This window comes from Terrapene carolina, unplaced genomic scaffold, assembly GCF_002925995.2.
Source record: "Terrapene carolina triunguis isolate 2854851 unplaced genomic scaffold, T_m_triunguis-2.0 Scaffold395, whole genome shotgun sequence".
Taxonomy (NCBI): domain Eukaryota; kingdom Metazoa; phylum Chordata; order Testudines; family Emydidae; genus Terrapene; species Terrapene triunguis.
Window position 1 is genome coordinate 418,658 of NW_020664746.1, and position 21,121 is coordinate 439,778.

Consider the following 21,121-nt stretch of genomic DNA (forward strand, 5'->3'; position numbering starts at 1 on the left):
CAAGGTCCGTCTGTCCTGTTGCTGAGCTGCCCCGAGTACAATCTTGTCCGAAAGCCTAGGTACGTACTCAGTGTGTTACAAATAGCAGTGTAGCTGTGGCAGTATGGACAATGGGACGGGTTAGTTGCCCTGTTGCTCATGATGCCTAAGCTACACTGCTATTTGTAACGCACTAAATCAGAGCTAGTGCAGGTATGTCTACCCACGCTGGAAAAAAATCACACCTTCCAGCTCCAGTGCAAACACACCCTATCTGTAATCTCTGTTAATTCAGTCAGCTCCCCAAAAACCTCCATTTAGGATATGGTAACAATTTCTATGGAAAACGGCAAAGAGTCCTGTGGCACCTTACAGACTAACAGATGTATTGGAGCATAAGCTTTCATGGGTGAATACCCAATTCGTCAGACGCAATTTCTATGGGAAGACATTGCATCAGTCAAAAAAAGGGACAGGGACCTCGTAGTCCAAGTCACAAGGAGACAGCCACAGATTATGAAGAATGGTGTTTAGCATCCACAGTTGGCCAATGAAGGACATAAAGGCGGTAGAGAAGGCAAAGACATGAGCATTCCATTCATCCAGAGCGAACGTTCACCCTGAACAGGGCTGGAGCCAATTACGGTCTTAATGCAGACTCCTGAAAAGGCACTGAGAAGCAATGTTAAGTCTTTAGAATGTTCTCCCTTTAGGGCTGGATTCCTGATAAATTTCAGCAAGTGACCTTAACTCTCCCCAAAGAGCAACAAGAGGCCAGAGAGGGCAAACTGCAGTTTAGATACTGAAAGGATGATATTCCCAGACTGAACAACGTTAGATGGACTTCTGGTAGGTAAGAGCTATTATCTCTGTACATCAGACATCTAATGAGGGAAACAGTAGAAAGACAATATTGGTACATGCAGAAGCTACAGGGCACCTGTCATAAAATGAGGAGTGTCTCCCTAACCCTCTGTCTGTTGTTTCTTAGCCACTTTCACGAACTGACGGAACTGTGTATAAGCAACGCTGCACAGTTCAGCTACAAAGCAGTCTAGCCAATGGCTTGGTTTTCAAGGTTTTGTGTTTTTTTTTTAATGTAATATTTACACAAGACACATATTCGACTCCTAAATTAAAACATGATAAATCTTTGTATAAAGCAAAAAAGGAATACAAAATGTAGAATAAGCTATATGTCCTTGTATGGGAACCTCAAAAATCAAAAAACACAAGGGATGGCAAGATTCTTACCTGCAGGTCAAAGAACTTGCTGTACCGTCGATAAATGACTTCTGTGGAACCATTGGACCACGTGACTTTGATTATATACACCTGTGGGGGACAGAGAAGGAGATTAGAGAAGAGTGATATCAATAGAACAGCCTGCACCATTCCTACAATATTAGAAGTTAGGGCAGCTCCCAGAGTCCCACTGGTAGATCCCAATGCAGTAAAGCATCTCTAGTAATAAAGGACTTAAGCACACACTTTAGTCCCACTGAAGTAAAAAAGTTAAACATGTGCTTCAAGTCCTTTCCTGCAATGGAGCTTAATGAATACTTTATCCAAAAAGACACCACAGAGAACAAAATGTTCAATTCATAATTGTGACCCAGATGGTTCACTAGTGGCACACATGGGCATTAGTCACTGAAGAGATTTCAACAGTTCTGTAAGATCACATAAACATCAAACACAAAATAAAACAAAGTCACGCCACCACCAGACAGGTCAACAGTTAGTAGCTACACCATCATCCCAAGCATGGTTAAAAGGACACGTCTACACCCACCTTCCTGCTCCCTAGGCTTTGGAGCCCGAACTCCAGCTCCAGCCATAGCTTCAAAGTGCTGTTTACACAGCGATTTTTAGTGCACTAGCACGAGCCTCACTAGCCCAAGTCTCCTGATCTGGGCTGGTAAGCTTGCTCCCATGGACTCCAAAATGATATGTAGGAATATTCTTAGTGCACTAGATGGTTACTCCTGAGGGTATTCTGTACCAAAAAATTAAAAATTCTGCACACAATATTTAAAATTTCTGCAAAATACTGCAAATTTTATTTGTCAAATAAATGTGGAGGCTCCAGCACAGCACTGGGGAATACAGGCCACTGGCTGCACAGAGGTGGGAGATCACTGTGCAGCTCCCCCTGCCCTGGGACATGGACTCAGCGGTGAGGCTGCACCCAATCCTAACACAGCGCAAGGACCCGGCCTGCCCCAGAAACACCCCAGGGCCCTGCCCCTCTGTGTGGGCAGGCAGGCTCTGCAAGGCAGGATCAAAGTGTGGAGGGGCTTAATGTGGAGGGATCCAGGTGTGGGTTGAGAGGTTTCTGTGGGGGGCAATCTGGGTGTGGGCAGCTCAGTGGGGGAATCTGGATGCACAGGGGCTTGTTGGGGGTTCTGGGTGCAACAGTAACGGGACTCTGCAGGGGGGTCTAGGTGAAGATGGTTGGGGCTGAGAGGTGGGGGGTGGTCTGGATGTGGGGGGGGGGGGAATAGAGCTTGGCGGGGGGTCTGGGTATGGCGGGTTCAGTGGGGAGTCCAGATGCTGGGGGAATGGGGCTCAGTGGGGTGGGGATCCAGATGTAGCTGGTTGGGGCTGGGTAGGGTAGGGATCCAGGTGCAGGTGGCTCATCGGGGTGATCCAGGTGCAGGGGGAGTGGGGCTCATCGGGGGGAGGCTCAGCAGGAGGGTCTGGGTATGAGGGGGTCTGGATGCATGGGGGTTGGGCTGATGGGGAGCAGCTCCCTGTACAGGAATCCCTCTCCCTGCAACTGAGGAGCAATGAGTGCAGGAAGTGGGGCTGGGGGGGGGAGGGGAGCTTGCAGAGCTGCCTGCAGCCGGGAGAGAAATCTGGGAGTGGGTATGACCTGGCCCTGGATGCCGTGCAGGGGAAAAGGAAGTCCTGTCCTCCCCAGCCCAGCCAGGACTAGTAGCTGAGCCTGGCACAGGGTAGGAGCCACCAGCTGGGTCTTCCCCAATCCCACCTCCTGCCCCACAGTGATTTACCTCTCTGCCAGCTGCCCTGGGCACCCAAAACATACTGCTGGGGAGGGTCGCATGACCACTCTTGTGACCTCCCTTTGCTTCCCCATCAAAAATTCATTTTTCTGCAGGGAAGCAAAGAAATCTGTGGGGGACATAAATTCTGTGCATGTGCAGTGGCACAGAATTCCCCGGGGAAGGATAGTACAGCACAGAGTTGTAGCCTGTTGAGTTCTCCCAGCAAGTTCAGAGATCGCTCTGCATTTCCTCTAATGGCTCTGAATGCCTTGAGGTTTGGTTTACTTTTAACTTGTTTTAGGTCAGTTATCTTCCTGTTCTATAAAGCAATCTGTAATTAATTCCTGTAATTGTAGGTTATTCAAGGTGCCGATGTGAACCACAGGTTTTTAATTGGTAATGAATGCAAAAATAAGCAATTTTGATTCATCTGTTGTGGCTGAAGGCAGACAAATAATGGAATTAGATGATGATTTGTTATTTAGTACTTTATATATTTCACACAAATCAAATATGACCCTTGGGCTCCTGACAAAGTGCCAGCGTAGTTCTTGCTATTGCAAAGTTTGGGATACCGTGGCCAAAAGCAAGTTCACTCTTCCCTCCCCACCCCACTTCAACATATGCTCACACTATGCTGCCGGAAATTCAAAAGCCCACCCAACAAAAGATGAGGACAACTTTTGGAAGACCAAGGTTAACAGGAGCGATAAAACTTTAGAGGATGCTTTGGCAAGAACATGGCTCAAGTATAACTGAATTAAAATATAATCCATTACATTTTTAAATTTTTCACCACAGAGACAGCCATCCATTTCTCCAGAATGCAATCTGACCAGCATCCAATGTCACTACTAGAACCTGAAGCGAAGACCAGGGGAAAAAGAAACACCTAACTATTTTGTCCATCAGATATGCTTGGGTATCCAGATACTATGGTACCCCAATCTGGGAATAAAATTCATCCAGCATCTCAGGCTGGATTGTCAATGTAAGACTAGCTAAAGCCAAGAGACCATAAAGGAGTCTGAGGGGAGCTGAGTACTCTTTAATCTTGATTTGAAGACATCACCCTTAAGAAGATGCTACCTGAGGAATCTTCCTCCTGTTCTCTGGATATGGGACTTCACTCCAGCACATTTTTAAGAAAAGTCACAGATGATCAACCCAAAATTTAACCTACTTCTCCTTCCCTCCTCTCTTTATACACTGTAATGAATTGGGTAGCGTGTGTTATCAGCACCTCTGCCCCTTACTGGATGGAATCAAAACTGAAAATAGTGCCTAAATTCATGGACTACACTAGCAGTGGCTCTCAACCTTTTCAGACTACTGTACACCTTTCAGGAGTCTGATTTGTACCCCAAAGTTTCACCACACTTAAAAATGACTTCCTTACATAATCAGACAAAATTTTTTTTAAAAAAAGCGTCACAGCACACGATTACTGAAGAATTGCTTACTTTCTCATTTTTACCACATAATTATAAAATAAATCAATTGGAATATAAATATTGTACTTACATTTCAGTGTATAGTCTATAGAGAAGTACAAACAAGTCATTGTCTGTATGAAATTTTAGTTTGGACTGACTTCCCTAGTGCGTTTTATGTAGCCTGTTGTAAAACTAGGCAAATATCTAGATGAGTTGACGTACCCCCTGGAAGACCTCTGCATAACCCCAGGAGTACATGTACCCCTGGTTGAGAACCACTGGACTTGAGCAACCAAGTTTCACTTCTGGTGATACCATGAAGCGCCGAGTGGCCCTAGAATGCAGCATCTGTGACAGCTCTAAAGGCCTTGATGGACTCAGATTGGTCAACATAAGTTTACAAAGTCTAGGTAATCCTTTGTGCAGGTCTCTCCCCACATCCAAGTAAAAGAGTGCTTTCCCCAAACAACTCAGTTCCAGCCAGTACCTTGCAGTGAGCACCTTTCCCTGGTCAGTGCCAGCCAACTGGAACAAAATCAGAACACAGCATGCATCTTTCTGGCCAATAAAGCGTTAAGCCTCCTCCAGAGCACTTCCAAGTTGCTTTTAGCTTCCCACCAGGGTCTGCAAGGCAGCCAGTATGACATCATTTAGGTTGGAGGCTCTGCTAATATCCCAGCTCACATCCATTCCATAGCATTTCACAGCGTTATATCACTGCTGGCTGCCTGCCTGGAGAAAGCCTGCCAGTGGGGCAGGAGGAAAAGCCAATTTTTCTCCATTGTTTATTCCTATCCTGCCTTTATTTTGGAGTCAACAGTTTATTACACTGGGATGTTAATCAGGTCGTGCAAAGCGATTTACTAGAGCCCAAGTGAATTTAAAACTCAGAGAGGAGATAAGCCAAGAGGTTTGGGTGGGTGAGGGCGCTGAAGGCTTTGCAATTAAGAGGATAGCAATATTTTTCCCTACTCCCCACTTCACTCGTTTCGTTTAGGTCCTAGTCTTACTGGAATAGCTGTATAACTGAAGTTTACACATTCCATTTAATAGCAGGACAGTCCTACATGGCACCCCATACCCCCAGCTCAACCAACAATTTGCAGAAAAAGCAAATTCTAAATATCTGTGGGAAATGCTGCTTCATCAGCTTCCCAGCAGGGAGATGGCTTTAGAGCACTTCCCTTGTGAATATTTCCCCCTTCCTGCCAAGGGTCCCATGTTGCTGACACATTCTCTTAGCTGAGAAATGCATGTTAATCTCTTCAGAGCCTACCTTATACCCCTCCCATGGGCTATGCTCAGCATCTATCTACACCAGCCCCTGCTGGCCCAGAGGACAAGAAAACCAGACCAGAAAGTAGACATCCAGCTGCTCCCTTATGGTAATGAGGCCACTAAAGACCAGATTTTCAAAGGTATTTAGGCACCTAGTAGGATTTGCAAAACTCCAATTGAAATTAACGTCAGTTCAGAGTCTACCCTGCTTAAGCACTTTTGAAAAATCCCACCAAGTGCCTAAATATCTTCGGAAAAAAAATCTCACCCTAAAGCCCACAGTTTAGGGCTAAACAGTGTTGGTGTGGCACCTCCCCCCGTTGCGCATCATCCAACTGGAAGAGCTTTTTGTAATGGGAGGTGGCTGGTGCTGGAAAGGGGATGCAAGTTCTAGGTCCACAGAATTCACTAGCCCAGCTTCCACAAGAAGCCTGAGTGGATTCATTCTCAGATTCAGTGAAGTCACCAACAGCGCCATGCGAGGAACAGAAGAGAGGGAAGCGGACAACTCGATTCAGTGGAAAATGTTCGGTAGGGACAGCCCTGCCCTGGCTTGTTGGGGTGTGGAAGTGGACAGAATTACTTAATAGGTCTTCTCCAGACCTAATTCTATGATCCTATGAAAACAGGAGATCAAAACTAGCACCACCCCTTTTCCAATGGAAACAGAGGCTCCTCAAGGAGCGGTCTTACTGGGACTGCAACCAGCTCTCCCCTATTTCTCTGCATCCACCCAAAGTGCTCCAGCCCAGAGTGACAAGCACAGCTGGGCTAAGCAGCAGAGAGGAGGTGGGGGAAGTCCAAAGCTCAATTCCAACTTGCTCATTTCCTAGAGGGGTGGGGAGACTAGAGCAAACAGCGAGGAAGCCAGAAGGGGGCTGCAACACCACCACGTGCAATGGCCAGCAGCCAAGAATAACAGTCCCAGTGATCTAAATATTTACAGGCTTTCCCAGGCCAACAGCAGGGTGTGCACAGGAGAGAGAAACTAGCTGATGCTGTGAAACCTGGGAACTGACAGTTCCTCTTTCTTAGAAAAGGATTCCTTATTCTTCCTCACTCCCAACCCAGTATCGCTAGAAAGCGCCAGCACCACCCTCCCATCCAGGCTGCTGTATACATCAGCTGTGTTAAACTTCAATTAAGTCTGAGGCTCAGGCACAAAAATCTAGCGTTGGCATAAGCAAGCATGACTTTGAGAGTTGTGCCCTCTTACACCACAGCTTAATTGGATCCCAAGACCCATAAGAGAGCAAAGGAACTTCTAGGCTGTGCTCATGAGATCTGTCAAAACACCAGTCATGGCAAGGTCCCTGCCAGGAGGAGGAACAGATGGGGTGGGTGCACAGCATCATGCCCACCTCACACACTATATATGAACAAACAGAAGAGACCTCTAGGCTCGAGATGGTTCATGGCCTCAGATCCATTCTAGAGTAGAGGCAGCATAGACTCTGTCTTTTCAGATATACTACCCATTCCAAAGACAGGGGAGTAGGTCTTCCCTCCAGCTCCATGTTGATTTTGCTGGGCTGCGAAGGGTTTAGAAGTCGCAATGGCAGCTACCATGGCACAATGGGACCTTGTTGAAATATAGAAGCAGAGGAGCATTGTATGTTGAAGTCACTCAGTAGCACAGCTGATGTGGGCCTTACAGAACAGAGCTCAGCCAGACCCTTGCCTAACTAATCCAACCTTCCACTTGCTCTCGCTCCTTTGTGTGCTGAATGCTAAATAATCCTTTACACAAAATGGAGCGAGACAGACATGAGATTCTGGTCCCTCTGACAATCACACCTATGACTTGGCTCCCCCAAACCTCCCATGGAGCACAGTTAGGGGTACCAACTTCTTAAAAGTTACTGAACAAGACTGGTGAGAGGCATATTGGGCCAACAGAAACCTCTGAGGCAGTATTTCCAGCTAACAGATATTTATATATCTATCAAGCCTGCTCCAACTGATCAAAGAAGCGAGAGATGGAAAAAGACCTATTAGGTCATCTTGTGCATCCCACTGACTAGTGCAGGATTGTCCCTACAGAGACTCTCTCATATGACCTCCTGCATATCACACACAATCCCTTCCACCCCTCTGTATTCCTCCAGGTGGAGCTCAAAACAAGAACATGCCAGTGGAAAGTGGGACCAAAAAAAAAAAAAAAAAAAAAAAAAAAAAAAAAAATCAAGAAGGGAACTGCCAAAAATGACAAGTTACTAGAGAGATGCAAATTGCATTTGGCCAACCGTAACAGAGCTGTCAATGAACGCTGCCAGTCAACTATCACGTTAGAAATGACACTGGCAACTGGAGGGGAAACATGCTGGCAAGTTACAGTGAATCAAATGCCTTCCTCCAGCACAGAGGGAGGTCCATCCCCCCCTCAATGGGAGCATACAGCAAGGATGAGGAAAACCTTAGCTAAGTCTGCTGGAAATGGTACCCACCAGAAGTAGCATCACATAGTAACTGAGAACTTCCTCAGCTGACTCCAAATGCCACAGAATCATCAGAAAAGCAGGATGGATGTAACTATGAAAATCCCAAAGGAAAAAATCAGAAGCAACCAAGCGATCCCCAAATCCAGCACTGAGAATGGGGGGGGGGGGGTTAGCATTTGATCAGGAATTCAGTTCAAATGTTGTCTCTTCATGGCATGTTCAGTCCAGATTCCCACCCCACCCCCAGCCCCACGCTCAAAGAAATTAAATGTCCAGTGAGCACTGTCTGAAGCTGGGATTATTATTTTAGAGACAGCTGGAGCAGGATCTTTGCATCGCCAGAAACTACACATCTGATAATTAATATTCCTTGAACCACTTCCTGAAGTGGTTGAAGACCATAAAGCACTTTACAAACATTAAGTCTCACATATTGCCTGAGACATGCTTCCCCAATTTATAAATGGAGGCTAATGGAGATAGGCAGTTTAAGTGACTTGCTTAAGGTCATTCAATGAGTCAGTGACTGAACGAAGAATAGAGTCAAGGAGTCTTGATTCCCAAGTCCCTCCTCAAAACACCAAACTACACTCATTCACTGGGGTTACTATGTATTACATTTGACTCTAGGAGTCTTTGCTGGAGTCTTCACCTAAGCCTGAAAAGGGGATATAAAGCACACACCCCAGTATCAGGCTGGATCCCTCAAGCGTTGAGCCACAAGACAGAAGTCACAGTAGAACATACAGCACCAGTAACAAGAATTCTCCCTTAGAGGTACCTTTCTTAGACAGTGCCCAAGAGTCAGATGGCTACAGACATGGCTCCCTACAGGATTCAGGTGGAGTCCTGCTTTTCATAACGCCCACATCCCCAACTTGTAAAACTCACCTGTGCCACGGTGGGCCAAAACATAGCCTCGGGGTAGCTGCATCTTAGGAAGTTCTAGTGTCCCTAAACTCATACTACAGGTCTCAGAGGGGAACAGGAGCAGGCCACTTGGATGGAGTCTTCACTATGTCCCTGTATAGAAATGCGGGATTAAGATCTGCTCTATGCATGCTGGGTGTGATCATCTGGCTCATGTCAAGATGCCCATGAGTTAACTGGATGTCCTTCATCTATGCTCCCATTTGGGCACAATCCTTGGTTTCTTCAGAGGGAGGCAAAGATACTTCCTTCATCTTTTATTAGAGCCACACATAGTTACTAATGGAGAAGACATTTCTTGAGACTGACCCAGCAGAAATATGCAATCTATTCCATCTCTTATACTGTGCCCATCACGGAGATATCCCAGTGTCCAAGCGACTAGCACTCTATGCCAATAACTTGCAGCTGCATCTACAGGAGACAGTGATCACTACCTCACGTGTGCGTGCCAGAGTAATCCCATCAGCACCAGAAACCAGAGATCACTTGGCCCTTAGCACCACACACGGTACCAGAATAACCTCGCATCTCGCCTCACCCCCCCAAACTCCTACAGCCAGATCCAATTGCAAAGCACTGTGTTTCTTCCCTCGTCAGAGAGGTTTAGGGCAGCAATACATTTAGGGCTTATTTTCACTGCATTGTTAGCTGATGGTAGAACTCTAGTTTTGTCCCTAACCTGACTCCCATCCACACACAAAAATCTCTAGTTGGAGCTAGCTGGCCCATGGGGGGTTGAAGCTGGGGTGGTGCGGAGGCTGGAGCAAGAAATGCAGTAGGGATGCAGCAGCTTGAGTTACAACTCATCAGCTGCTAATCCAATCACTAAGTAGCTCCAATGTAGTTTCTCAGTGTGGTTGCTCTCACAGTAGCTAGCTGGAGTGGAGTAACTTGAGTGCACTAACTTAAGCTACCCATTGCAGTAAAGAAAAGCCCTTAGTAGAGGTTTCTTGTGACTATTTCCTTCCTCATCCGTCAAGACTCTTACAACATAGTGCTTTCATACTGTAATGAACAAACTGGACAGCGTGTAAGTAGGCTTTTGCCCTCTACTGCACAGAACCAGTGCTGCTCAGCTGTGAGTCATAGGAAGAATCTCCATTAGCAGCATAAGGGCTGAGTTCAAGTGGTAGGGGCCTGTGTGTTTCAAGCAGGGGGAAGAATGTTCTCTCCCTATGGCTGCTGTGAAATTCTGAGTGGCCATGCTCTGTACCGTGCTGCACACTCTGAAGTCACAGGTGGCCGCAGATTTGTCGCAGTATAGTACTGGCCGCCGAATGAACAGAGTCCCTCCAAATTCATCCCATGCCATTCAAGAGGCATAGTAATCATTTACATCACAAAACAGGAAAATGCTATTGACACCTGGGATACTTCTTGGGTTGGGCTCCTAGGAAGTTTGGTGCTACTGACCCTTCACCTGTAAGGGTGTCAGTGTCAGTCCACAGACACTCAACACGGTTACTAACACAAAGCCAGATATAACCACCTCCATCAGAGAGAAGCTGTCTGCAGAGTGATTTCAAATGGGTTTGAGCCTGTGTGGTCCTACGTCCAGAGAGACACTACGTACAATAAACCTCTCTGTGGAAAAATCCACATATCTTTCTCCAGCAGATGGAAAAGGGATCAGCCCCTCCACCTCACCCCCACCCCAAACACAGGGAGACAATGCTACAGTCTTATCTCTGGGAATGTTGACTTGTTCTGCACTCCTAGAAAGCAGTGGGGAGAAATAATCCAAAGGGCCTGGGGAACCAAACCAGCTGAGAGAACTGACCAAAACAGAGCAGGGGTTAACAGAAAAGATGAAGGAGCAGGAAAATTATAAGAGGAAAAGAAAGAGAAGGGAGGTGACTGGAAACAAAGAAAATTCTTGGCTGTGCGCTGCTTGCTTTTGGCCCCTGTCCACTGGTCTCTGAGCCCTTTTCCACAGCAGGAGTGCAGGGCTGTGGAGGGGAAAGTGGAGATCTCTCTAGCTTTCGTGCTGCAGGACAGTTGAGAAGCCCATCAGGTCCCTCTCTGGGCCAGCGTCAGGGCAGGAGAGGGGAGACAATCTGACAGCTCCATTTACTGGCATGCTTGGCTGGCTTTGGAAGCTTTGCTATTCCCTCACGCCTGCACAGCCTGTTTCACGAGCCAAGCAAGCGAGAAGCACAGACGTTCTGGTTCAGGCGGCAAAGACAGCACTGGTGGGAAGCGGGGGAAAGAGAGGAATACTTTCCAGCAACAACTGCAGGGCATCTTGATCCTCAATGTTCATGTTTAATTTAGACCTAGCTGGAGATAGGGAAGCAGCATCGTCAATGCTGCAGGATAGTGGGGTAGGGAGCAGTCAGGAGACCATGGGATGAAGATGGGGCATAGCACAGTAAGAAGTAGGAGGAGACAGTGAGATGAAGATGGATAGAGTAGTACCACAGCATGCCAACAAGGGAAAGCAATCTAATTGCCCATTTGCCCCGGAGTCTGCTGGACTATATATCAAACACTTTTAAATTGCTTGGATTCACCCCTGTTCCAATGCCCTGTTAACTCCCAAGGCGTGCCAGATCCACATTTTGCTGCTTTATAAACCAGATGGGGCGAGGCATTGTCTGAGTGAAAGGAAAAGGAACAGCTGGTCTGAAAAGCATATGCATGTATACTCTGATCAGAGAGCCTGCTTCCTGGGCTTCCCTCACCCTTTAGGCAAAGATTCCTCAGTCCCAAGACACATGCACTGGTTTGTTTGCTATGAGTCACACAAGAGGTCAAACATATGGGTTCTCTTGTTTCCGCATTTCCCAGTGCTACATGGAACAGATGAAAGATAGAGCTCCCCTCTCAAAAGAAAGGCAGTGCAGGACCCTTGATTCAAAGATCTAAATGTCCTTGTCTCTTTCAAATAATTTTGTAACTGCAATTTAACATGAAAACTACTTACTAATTCTGTTTCTAGACCCAAGCTCAGAGCTTTCCCATTAACTTCCAAGGGTATGTCTTTGAGCTGGCTTGCTAAAAATAGCAACGTGGCAATGACAGCTCAAGCAGCAGCACAAACTAGCCACCCGAGTACAGATACCTGGGGAACGAGGCCAATGCTGCTGCGGTGACACTGCTATATTTAGCGAGCTAGCTTGATCAAAGCTAGCGCAGGTATCCCTACATGTGCTGCAATTACATCTCCCAATTGCAGTGTATTCATACCCTGTGTAACCACAGGCAGAATTTGGTCCTTTACCTAAAATACCCTAGCACAACAAAACTGTAGTCAGTGTTAAGATATACAGACAGGGAAACAAAACTAGTAGTACTTTGAATTTCTATGGTGTCTTTCAGGACCCAAAAGCACTTCACAAACATTGAGCCTCAGTCCCTAGGGGAAGGCAGGTAAGGACATGGAGAGATCACTGCAGTGGGACATAGCAGCTATTTAACTCTACACAACAGACTAGGACAGAAAGTAAAGATGGGTCCAAACCTCCGTGAACTCTGGGGGAAGCCTGTGCTCCAATGCTTTCAAATGTTTTGCCTTGAGACCACTTCTAACAGGAAAAGAGCACCATCACAGCCAATTGAAAAGAAATGTCGCATTTTGCAATGACGCCACAGCTGAAGGCAACACAGGAAGTTGCTAAAGGATCTTCTAGGAAGTTGTGATGGAAAGGACCTTTGAATCACCCCTTGTCCTTGTCCTTCACCAGGATCAGCCTGCCTGCCAGTAGTAACCCCTTGAATGAAGAAGTTTTTCCTAACATGGAGAATTGAACCCTCTGCTTTCCCAGTTTTTATTCTGTAATGAAAATCCGAGTTTCCTGTGTGACCCCCCTGGATGGATTCCTTACCAATAAGTCACTGTTCAACCACATATTTCCCCAGACTAAGCATACCCACCTCCTTAAGTCTTTCCTCATAGGACATTCCAGCCATACCCCAAGTAAGTATGGTCATTCTCTAGAGGATTCTAAGACTTCCAATGCCCTTTTAAAGCTACGCAGCCAATATGGTTCAAAAATAATCCATCTATACATGGCGACTATGGATGCTATCCAACTGATCAAGTTTGAACCACAAACTCTTTATTTCAAAGCTCAAGAGGCACAAGTTCTCCAGACTGCCACTTCTATTTCTGCAGGTGGCATCTTCTCTTCAAGACATTTGAGCAGCCCATAAGTTTTTGTGGTTCTTTGGATCAGCAGTCCCTTGGTTCAAAGAAGTCATCATTTCTTCTTTAACGATTCTAGATCTGGCTTCAGATTAGTGTTATGCACATTTTATTTGGCAAATGAAGCCACTAGTAGCTGGTTCACTGTATATGATAGAAGCTCTGTGACCGCCTTGCAGAAAAGATACCTACTGAATCTTTAAAGAGTCTGGGCTTTAGACCCAAACATAATTTACCTTAAAAATCATTTTTAGTACATCATGGGAAAAAATCCTATGGATTCTAAACATCAAGGGCCAGACTTTCAGGCAAATTTGTGCATGTACTTTTTGAAAGTACATGGGTAACTACATATGCAAATCAGGTAGTTACAGACATCTGCATGGGCATTTACCCAGCTCGCAGCAGTAGTCATGGTAACTGCACTTGTGCATGCACACACACACACACACACACACACACACACACAGTGTGTGTCTAATTTGCAACTATACACCTAATCTGGACACCAATTTTGTGGGATTCTTCCCGTGCACACACAACCCAAAATATCATTATGTTACAGCGAAATCTAAGGAAAACAACCCCCTCTACACCATTTCTGTAGAATGCACGGAGTTTTGTTTTGTGCCCTGCAGAAACAGTTTACTATTTAAAACTATAACCTTAGAGGAGTTCTACCAGAATTGAGGAGAATGGGATTGTACAAACGAAAGAAGCAACAAGGTGATGACATACAGTTATTCACCCATATCACAAAACATGTTAACTGCAGCTGCATTAAAATGAAAATCTCTCTATGTTTGCTTGACAGAAGAAAACTAGATTTGGCAGGGAGAGTTTACTTTTAGGCTTCTAGGAGGGTATTACAAACAATAGAACTATAAAAAGAAACTGGGCAATATCCTTTAAAGGAAAATTTAGTCTATTTCAACTAGCAAACTACAGATTTAAAAAAAAAAAAACAAAAAACAAAACAACACACACCATTCATTTATTAGAACCCAAGACTTGGCAGAGCAGAGCAGAATGACAATCTGCCATTCTGCTGCTTGTAACGATTATTTTTAAACTGTGCTCTTGGACTTTGCCTCTTACGATTTGCAATGTAGCCTTAGGACACACTCACTGGCTATATCCCACAATGGCAGAGTCCTGGAACAGAGCTGGAATCTCTTACAACACTGTTGGAATGGAAGTGTCACTGCAGGGTTACTGTCCCACTGCATGAATGAAAAGGAGTCACTTATTTAGAATTTGGACTAGAGAGCTGTAAAGTCCAGGCAATCCAGCCTGAGGAGTGAGACCAGCCCCTTCAGCTTGGAGACAAATTAATCTCAAGAATCTCTGCAATTTTTTTGCTACTTCCCCTCCATTTCCAGACACAAAGGGGAAAGTATTAGGAATGCTCAGCCAACCGAATGGTCTGATTATGCCTCTACCCCGATATAACGCGACCCGATATAACACGAATTCGGCTATAACGCGGTAAAGCAGTGCTCCGGGGGGGGGTTGGGAGGGGGGGCTGCGCACTCCGGTGGATCAAAGCAAGTTCGATATAACGTGGTTTCACCTATAACACGGTAAGATTTTTTTGGCTCCCGAGCACAGCGTTACATCGAGGTAGAGGTGTATATCTCAACACATAGGGATGTTAAGAGAAGTTGCCATACCAGCACCACCGTACTGTTTTACAGCCGGCAAAGCAGGGCTCACATCCCTGGAGCAGGAAGTAAGGCTATGTCTACACTACAGCCTATGTTGGCATAACTTACGTTGAAAAAACCACACACACACACCCCCGAGCAACATCAGTTACACCAATGTAAGCGCTCATGTGCGCTGCGGTCTGTCAGCGGGAGAGCTTCTCCTCCCGACATAATCACCTCTGCGAGCAGCAGAAGCTTTATTATGCCAATGGAAGAGCACTCTCCCATCAGCATAGAGTGTCTTCCCCAGACATGCTGCAGCAACACAACTGTATCGGTACAGCTGCACTACTGCAGTGTTGTATGTATAGACAGGGCCTTAACATTCCAACATTCCTCCCTTTCCCCATAGCCTGTCTGCTAGTGGAAACAGGGCTAGTTTGATAGAAGTGGGAGACCAACGTGCCTTGAGGAATCCCCGGCTCAGTAACACAGAAGAAGAAAAAGCCTCCCAGGATCCCAGGGTTTACCACAGAGAAGGGAGCAGGAAAGAGGAAGGAACCTCCCACAATTGGCTCTCGGGCCAAATCTTACTAGGCCTGCTCATGAGTGGGCCCATCAAGGGGCACAACACTTCACACATGCGTAATGCAAGCAGGATTGGACCTCTTCAGTTTTACCCATTGACTGAGTCCTTTTGAGTGCAGCTGGGCTCGTTCTGAATCATCTGCACTGCCCAGGTGCTTTCAAGCCTTGTCTAGACTAGGATTTAAAGGTGTGATGTCCACACAGATTAGCTAGTATGTCTGAATAGACTAATTAAAGGCCATGTCCACACATATGCTAAACTGGCAGAGTTAAAGCCTAGTGAAGTTCCTAGATTTTAGCATGTGTTAAAGCCTACACTTAACTATTCAAAAATGTTAGCGGACACCACACTTTTTAGCCTAGCCTAGCCTATCCTCAGCCACTTGGGGAGGAAATTGAGAAGTGCCTGATATCACTCAACAATGATCTTTCCAACTCTGTGATGGCCTCTGAAGTGACTCATGAACGTTCCTCCTTAGCCAGAAAGGCAGCAGCGAGAGGAGACGTGGGGTCAGGAGGGATTAGAGGTGGATGGAAATATAAAGGCTCCATAAGGGATGCTGAGCCCTTCTCCCTGGAAACTATTGTGTGTGTCACCTCTAACAGCAGAAGGAGGGTTGAAAAATTTCCAGGAGAGAGAACAGCTCTAGCATGTATGGTTAAGATAGTGGCAGAGGGATGCGTAACACACACACACACACAGTTGGCGCATATTCCAGCAGGGCTGAATGGGATTATTTCACTCCCACTGACAAGACAGCACAGACTCTCTCTTCAAAAAGGGAGACACCTTCAAAACAGAAGGCGTCATATTTCTGCCAAATGGGAAACAGAGCTGAGGACGTAGAAGCTTTTGTCTCTGGCTGCACAGCATTGCACCTTCTACTGTGCTCAGATACCATGGTGATGGACACCGCATAGGAACCTGAAGAAAATAGGTCTTTCCAGACCTCAAAAGCTGGGGAGTAAGACCAGCTGAGTCCTTTCTTGACCCAACTTTATTGGGGGAATGAATATCCCCAGTTTCTCAGAGTGGTCGGAGTGCAGATAATACAATTGCCCCTTTGTCCAAGCTAAGTAAAGTCTTTGATCTAAGTGGGGATATAAACTAAATGTTACGGGTCATTTACAGGTCAGGTCACAGCGCTGGGAATGGGGGAAAAGAGTTCCTCCACACTCATTTATGATGCTAAGTGGCTGCCCTTAGGGGCCAGAAAAGAGCAGGTTTATGCTCAGAAATGAGATGCTTGGAAGCAAAGGTTTAGTATGTATACTTTGTGGTTGGCTCTGATTTGCCGTTTGCCAGCAGATACAGTCAAAAGCAAGATGACTCAGCTGCGTTCATCCCCTCCTCCTTAGCTGGAAAAAAAATAGGTTTTGATTCTATATAATTAACTGGCTTTGTGAATCTGCCTGGTTCCTATTGATCTCTTCAAACAGGGACAGCACTCTTCTCATTCACTCCTGCACCAACACAGCTCTGTGAAGCTCTGCTTTCCGGAAGATTCTAGCCACTTCCTAGGCTCGGATCCAGCTTTGAGCCCCCTTGGCTTTCACTGTTTCTTAACTCCATCCAAGGAGAACTACTGTGGAGGAATAAGACAGAATGTTTGAGACTTGGGTTCAAAGAGGGGAACCTGGAAGCAATGAGTGGATGAGCAGCACACAGTCAATCACCAGTGACTGGTTAAAGAACACGCCTTCCAGCTACGTTCTCCTCACAAGCTAGAAAGTTTCAGGGCAGGATGTTCCATCACATTAAGGGATTTATCCTCCAAACTGCACATGTAGAGTAGTGATGGGAATTTTCCATACCACAAAGCCAACCAGAATCCCACTAAAATGTCCCCATCTCCATTCCCATCCCCAATAACTCACAAAAGATTTTTCTCTGCTGGAAGACCGTGAATGTTACCAATGCTCCTGATTCCATCTGATCCCCTGGGACTTTCCCTTTGTGGATGTATACAGCAGGCAGCAAAATGACCTCTCTGGCTGATTAAAGAACAGAATGGATGAATTCCAAAAGGACCCCTGTCCAGTACTCCTTGGCTGGAAGGACTGGTGGCAATCACACAAGAAGCCTGGAGGGGAAGCAGGGACTCAAAGATATAGAGAATTCCCAACCCCAGGTAAAGAGGCCTAGAAGAATGAGGAATTAGACACTCTTGCAGGTATCCTCCACACACTAACAAAAACTGAGAAAAGTTCAATAGTTACCTAGTCTCCCAGTACAAAATACAGAAACCATAGGAAGCTAAATTCACTCACATATACATTTTCCAGGAATGATGATGCATCATTCAAGTAAGATGAGCAAGCATGGTCAAGGCAAAGTAGAGGGGGAAAGCGGTGCGAGTTTGGGGGCTGGAGGAGGAAAAGCAAAGCAAGGTTTGGGTCTGCCTACTCGGGGGCAGGGGAAGAAAGCTTGGGTCTGCTTAGTTATAGCTATGTTACCAGACTTCTGGTTTTCCCTTGCTGTTTGCTCACTGCCACATGGTAGCTTCGCTAGCAAAGCATAGGCAAGAGTAACTCAGAGAAGTGCCTTTTTAAAAGGTAGCATTTCTTCTAATAACTCCAGGGTGTCACAGCTCAGTCATTATTAAAATGAACATTAGTGGAAGGAGAGAGTCACTCAAATTCCTAATGTCATAGCCTAGACCATAGGAAGTGCCTTATGTGGTGCAGAATTAACAGTGTGCGCGTCACTGGACTGTCCCATGTTAAGGTTATGCCAAGGGGAGAAGCCAGCTTTAAATTTTGTTAGTTATATCATATTTCAGGGCTTGTTCATAAAGTGTCCACAAGGTATTGGGAGGTCCCTGGATCTGTAGTTTATAGGGCATGGGCAGCTCACAATGAATCCAGGACAGAACCCTCTAGCTTCACTTCACAGTCACACGTGGGCGGAGACAGGCAGTGCAAACAGGTTTAATTGAGCACCTTGATTGCTATCTAGAAAACAGGTCTGTCCCAGTTTCAAAACAACAAGCTAGAGCACAGCAACTCAGAACTCTGCAACTGGTGGATTTTAAAAGCCATGTTACCAGCACCAGTCCATTTAGCCTGGCTAAAGGGCAGCCAGTTCCACAGGATGTACTAATGGCAGTTTCTGGGGTTCTCTTACACCAGGGCTCGGCAACCTCTGGCACGCGGCCCGCCAGGGTAAGCACCCTGGTGGGCCGGGCCAGTTTGTTTACCTGCTGCGTCCGCAGGTTCGGCTGATCGCAGCTCCCAGTGGCTGCGGTTCGCCGTCCCAGACCAATGGGGCTGCGGGAAGCAGCGCGGGCCAAGGAATGTGCTGGCCATGGCTTCCCGCCACCCCCATTGGCCTGGAGCGTCGAACCATGGCCAGTGGGAGCTGCGCTCGGCCGAACCTGCAGATGCAGCAGGTAAACAAACTGGCCCAGCCCGCCAGGGTGCTTACCCTGGCGAGCCACGTGCCAGAGGTTGCCGACCCCTGTCTTACACCAAGCCTGCCAGGTACTTTCCAGCATTATCATCCTTTCATTATCAGAGGAACTGGGTTGCAAATCCCAAACACTGGGAGTGAAAGTTCCCACCATTAACCATAGCTTTGTCTGCTAGGGGCATGCCTGGGGTTCTATTATATACTGTGCACTGCGTAGATTTCCCACACTAGATTGGACTAAATCCAGCAGCATCCCAGCTCCAGAAGTGGTTACGGCCAGATACATCAGAGGAAGATGAAACGTCTCTTCCACACCAATAATACATCATGTTGGGGAATTCATTCCCAATCATAGTTAAGCGCAGACATGTACAACACTGTACAAGACACAAAGACAGAGATAATCCCTGTCCCCAAAGAGCTCCCAGTTTAGCAGGAACATACCGAAAATCGGCACTAAAGCAACTCCATGACAGATATTATCAACTGGGCATTATGAATGGAAGAAAATCTGGTGAAGGAAGCAACAGGCCATGCAGACTGTGTAACAGCCATATGGATCAGGACTCATGGCTGTTAATTGTGGAACAACCCCCCACATTCTATAAGTACAACAAAATGGCTCCACAAAAGCAGTTCATATCTGCACCCTGCCAAATCCGGCATTGCAGACTCCCATTTCACAACCCACAAGGAGCTAGAAAACCACCGCCCTGTCTGCACCTCTGCTCCCATGTCATCCTACAGTCCTCATCACTCCTTGTTCTTCTCCTCGCTTTTTTGTGTGCTGCCCCTCACACTTGCAACAGCCACCAGCTTCCTGCATGCCACCCGCCTTTCTCTTTTTCTAGCCTTCTCACGCAGACTTCTTCAGCCACTACGTCCCCTGTGCATTATTAGCCATTGGCCTGGACACCCTACTGGGGCTGGATTACAAACTCCTTGGGCAAAGGGCTTATTTTGACTTGGTCTGTAAAGCATTATGCACATTTGCTGAGCTAAATAAATAGTAACAACAGGCTTTTGCCACTAGGTAGGTGGAATATCCGAGAGAAGAGAGCAAGAGGTCCATTCATAGACATATCTTGCTTCAATGGTGATGACATAAGGCAGGAGTCAGACTGCAAGTGCTCCCAATAGGCTTGCTCTCCAGGCAGCATCTGACAGCTCGGTGTTGCTGTGAGCTGGGCATGATACATCAAGACTAGGATTCAAACAGCCAGCAATGTACGCAGTGGGTATGGGACATGTGAATTCAAAAAGACTCCCTGCCTTTGTCCTTCTCGGGCTATAGAAATCCAACGTGTATTTTTTAATGTTAGCTTCACATATGCACAGAGCAGTACAGCGGGCGCGTGCTGCCTTCCGTGTAAAGCAGGACAATTTAGGCCACAGCTGAGATAGGAGAATTGGCTGAACAGCCATCACTTTCCTTTAAGGGAATCACAAAATCCGCTTGCTAGCCAGGGAGGCAGCTGCTCTCCAGACTTGCTCCAGCAACTATAATTTAAAACAAACTTTAAAAAAACAACTACAATTCTGTACCAGGAATCTCCGCCTCCCATGCTGGGTCAGTGCTTCGGGAACCAAGGAGTCAAACTTCTCCAGAGAGGAGGTCCCTGTGGTGTGAGCAATATGTAACCCTTCCCGTCCCAACCGAAGAAGGGCCAAAGGGAACACTGGCCCTACAACTAGTACTGTGTGAAAGACACAGTGCCCTGCCTTTGTTTAGTTAAGACAACACAAATGGCAAGTGGGGGACCCTCATACACTCCACCAGCCCAGGAAGTAACAGCTCCCTGCTGAAGAATAAACTCTTTTCTAAGTGACTATAACTAGCAATAGTAAGAAATTATTGTAAATACAACTAACAGAATATTGCAATTGCAATGAATCCCCTGTTAAGTTAACGTGGAAGGGGGAGGAAGAGGGTAGATAATTACACACAGTAAAACTTGAAAAAGCTTCCCTGATCCTAAGAAGATCCCCTTTGCTAGAGAAGCTATCGCTGTAACCAGCATTTTCTTTCAGGACTTTACCGAGTCCCACAAGGAAAGGGTTGGCAGGCTCCCAGCTCAGCAGCACCAGGGAGGGCTAGTTTTGGTCTATCTGGAAATAGTTACAGAAGGTCAGAAACCTTAAAGTCCTCACACGCCTTCCCCAAAGGACCTGGGGATGGTTTTGGGACCGGGTGCTCCATCCCCAGATCTGGGGGGGACCGGGTGCTCCATCCCCAGATCTGGGGGG

The 21,121-nt window shown here is 46.5% G+C and overlaps 1 protein-coding gene across 1 annotated transcript in view; it reads right to left on the minus strand.

Annotated features, from left to right (window-relative positions):
- The window catches only part of SH3PXD2B (SH3 and PX domains 2B), a 119,662-nt gene that overhangs the window by 98,135 nt on the left and 406 nt on the right, over positions 1 to 21,121 (minus strand). Inside the window, exon 2 of the mRNA XM_026658053.1 lies at positions 1,234 to 1,314. Coding sequence (XP_026513838.1) covers positions 1,234 to 1,314 — 81 coding nt within the window. The remainder of the gene's footprint in view (positions 1 to 1,233; positions 1,315 to 21,121) is intronic.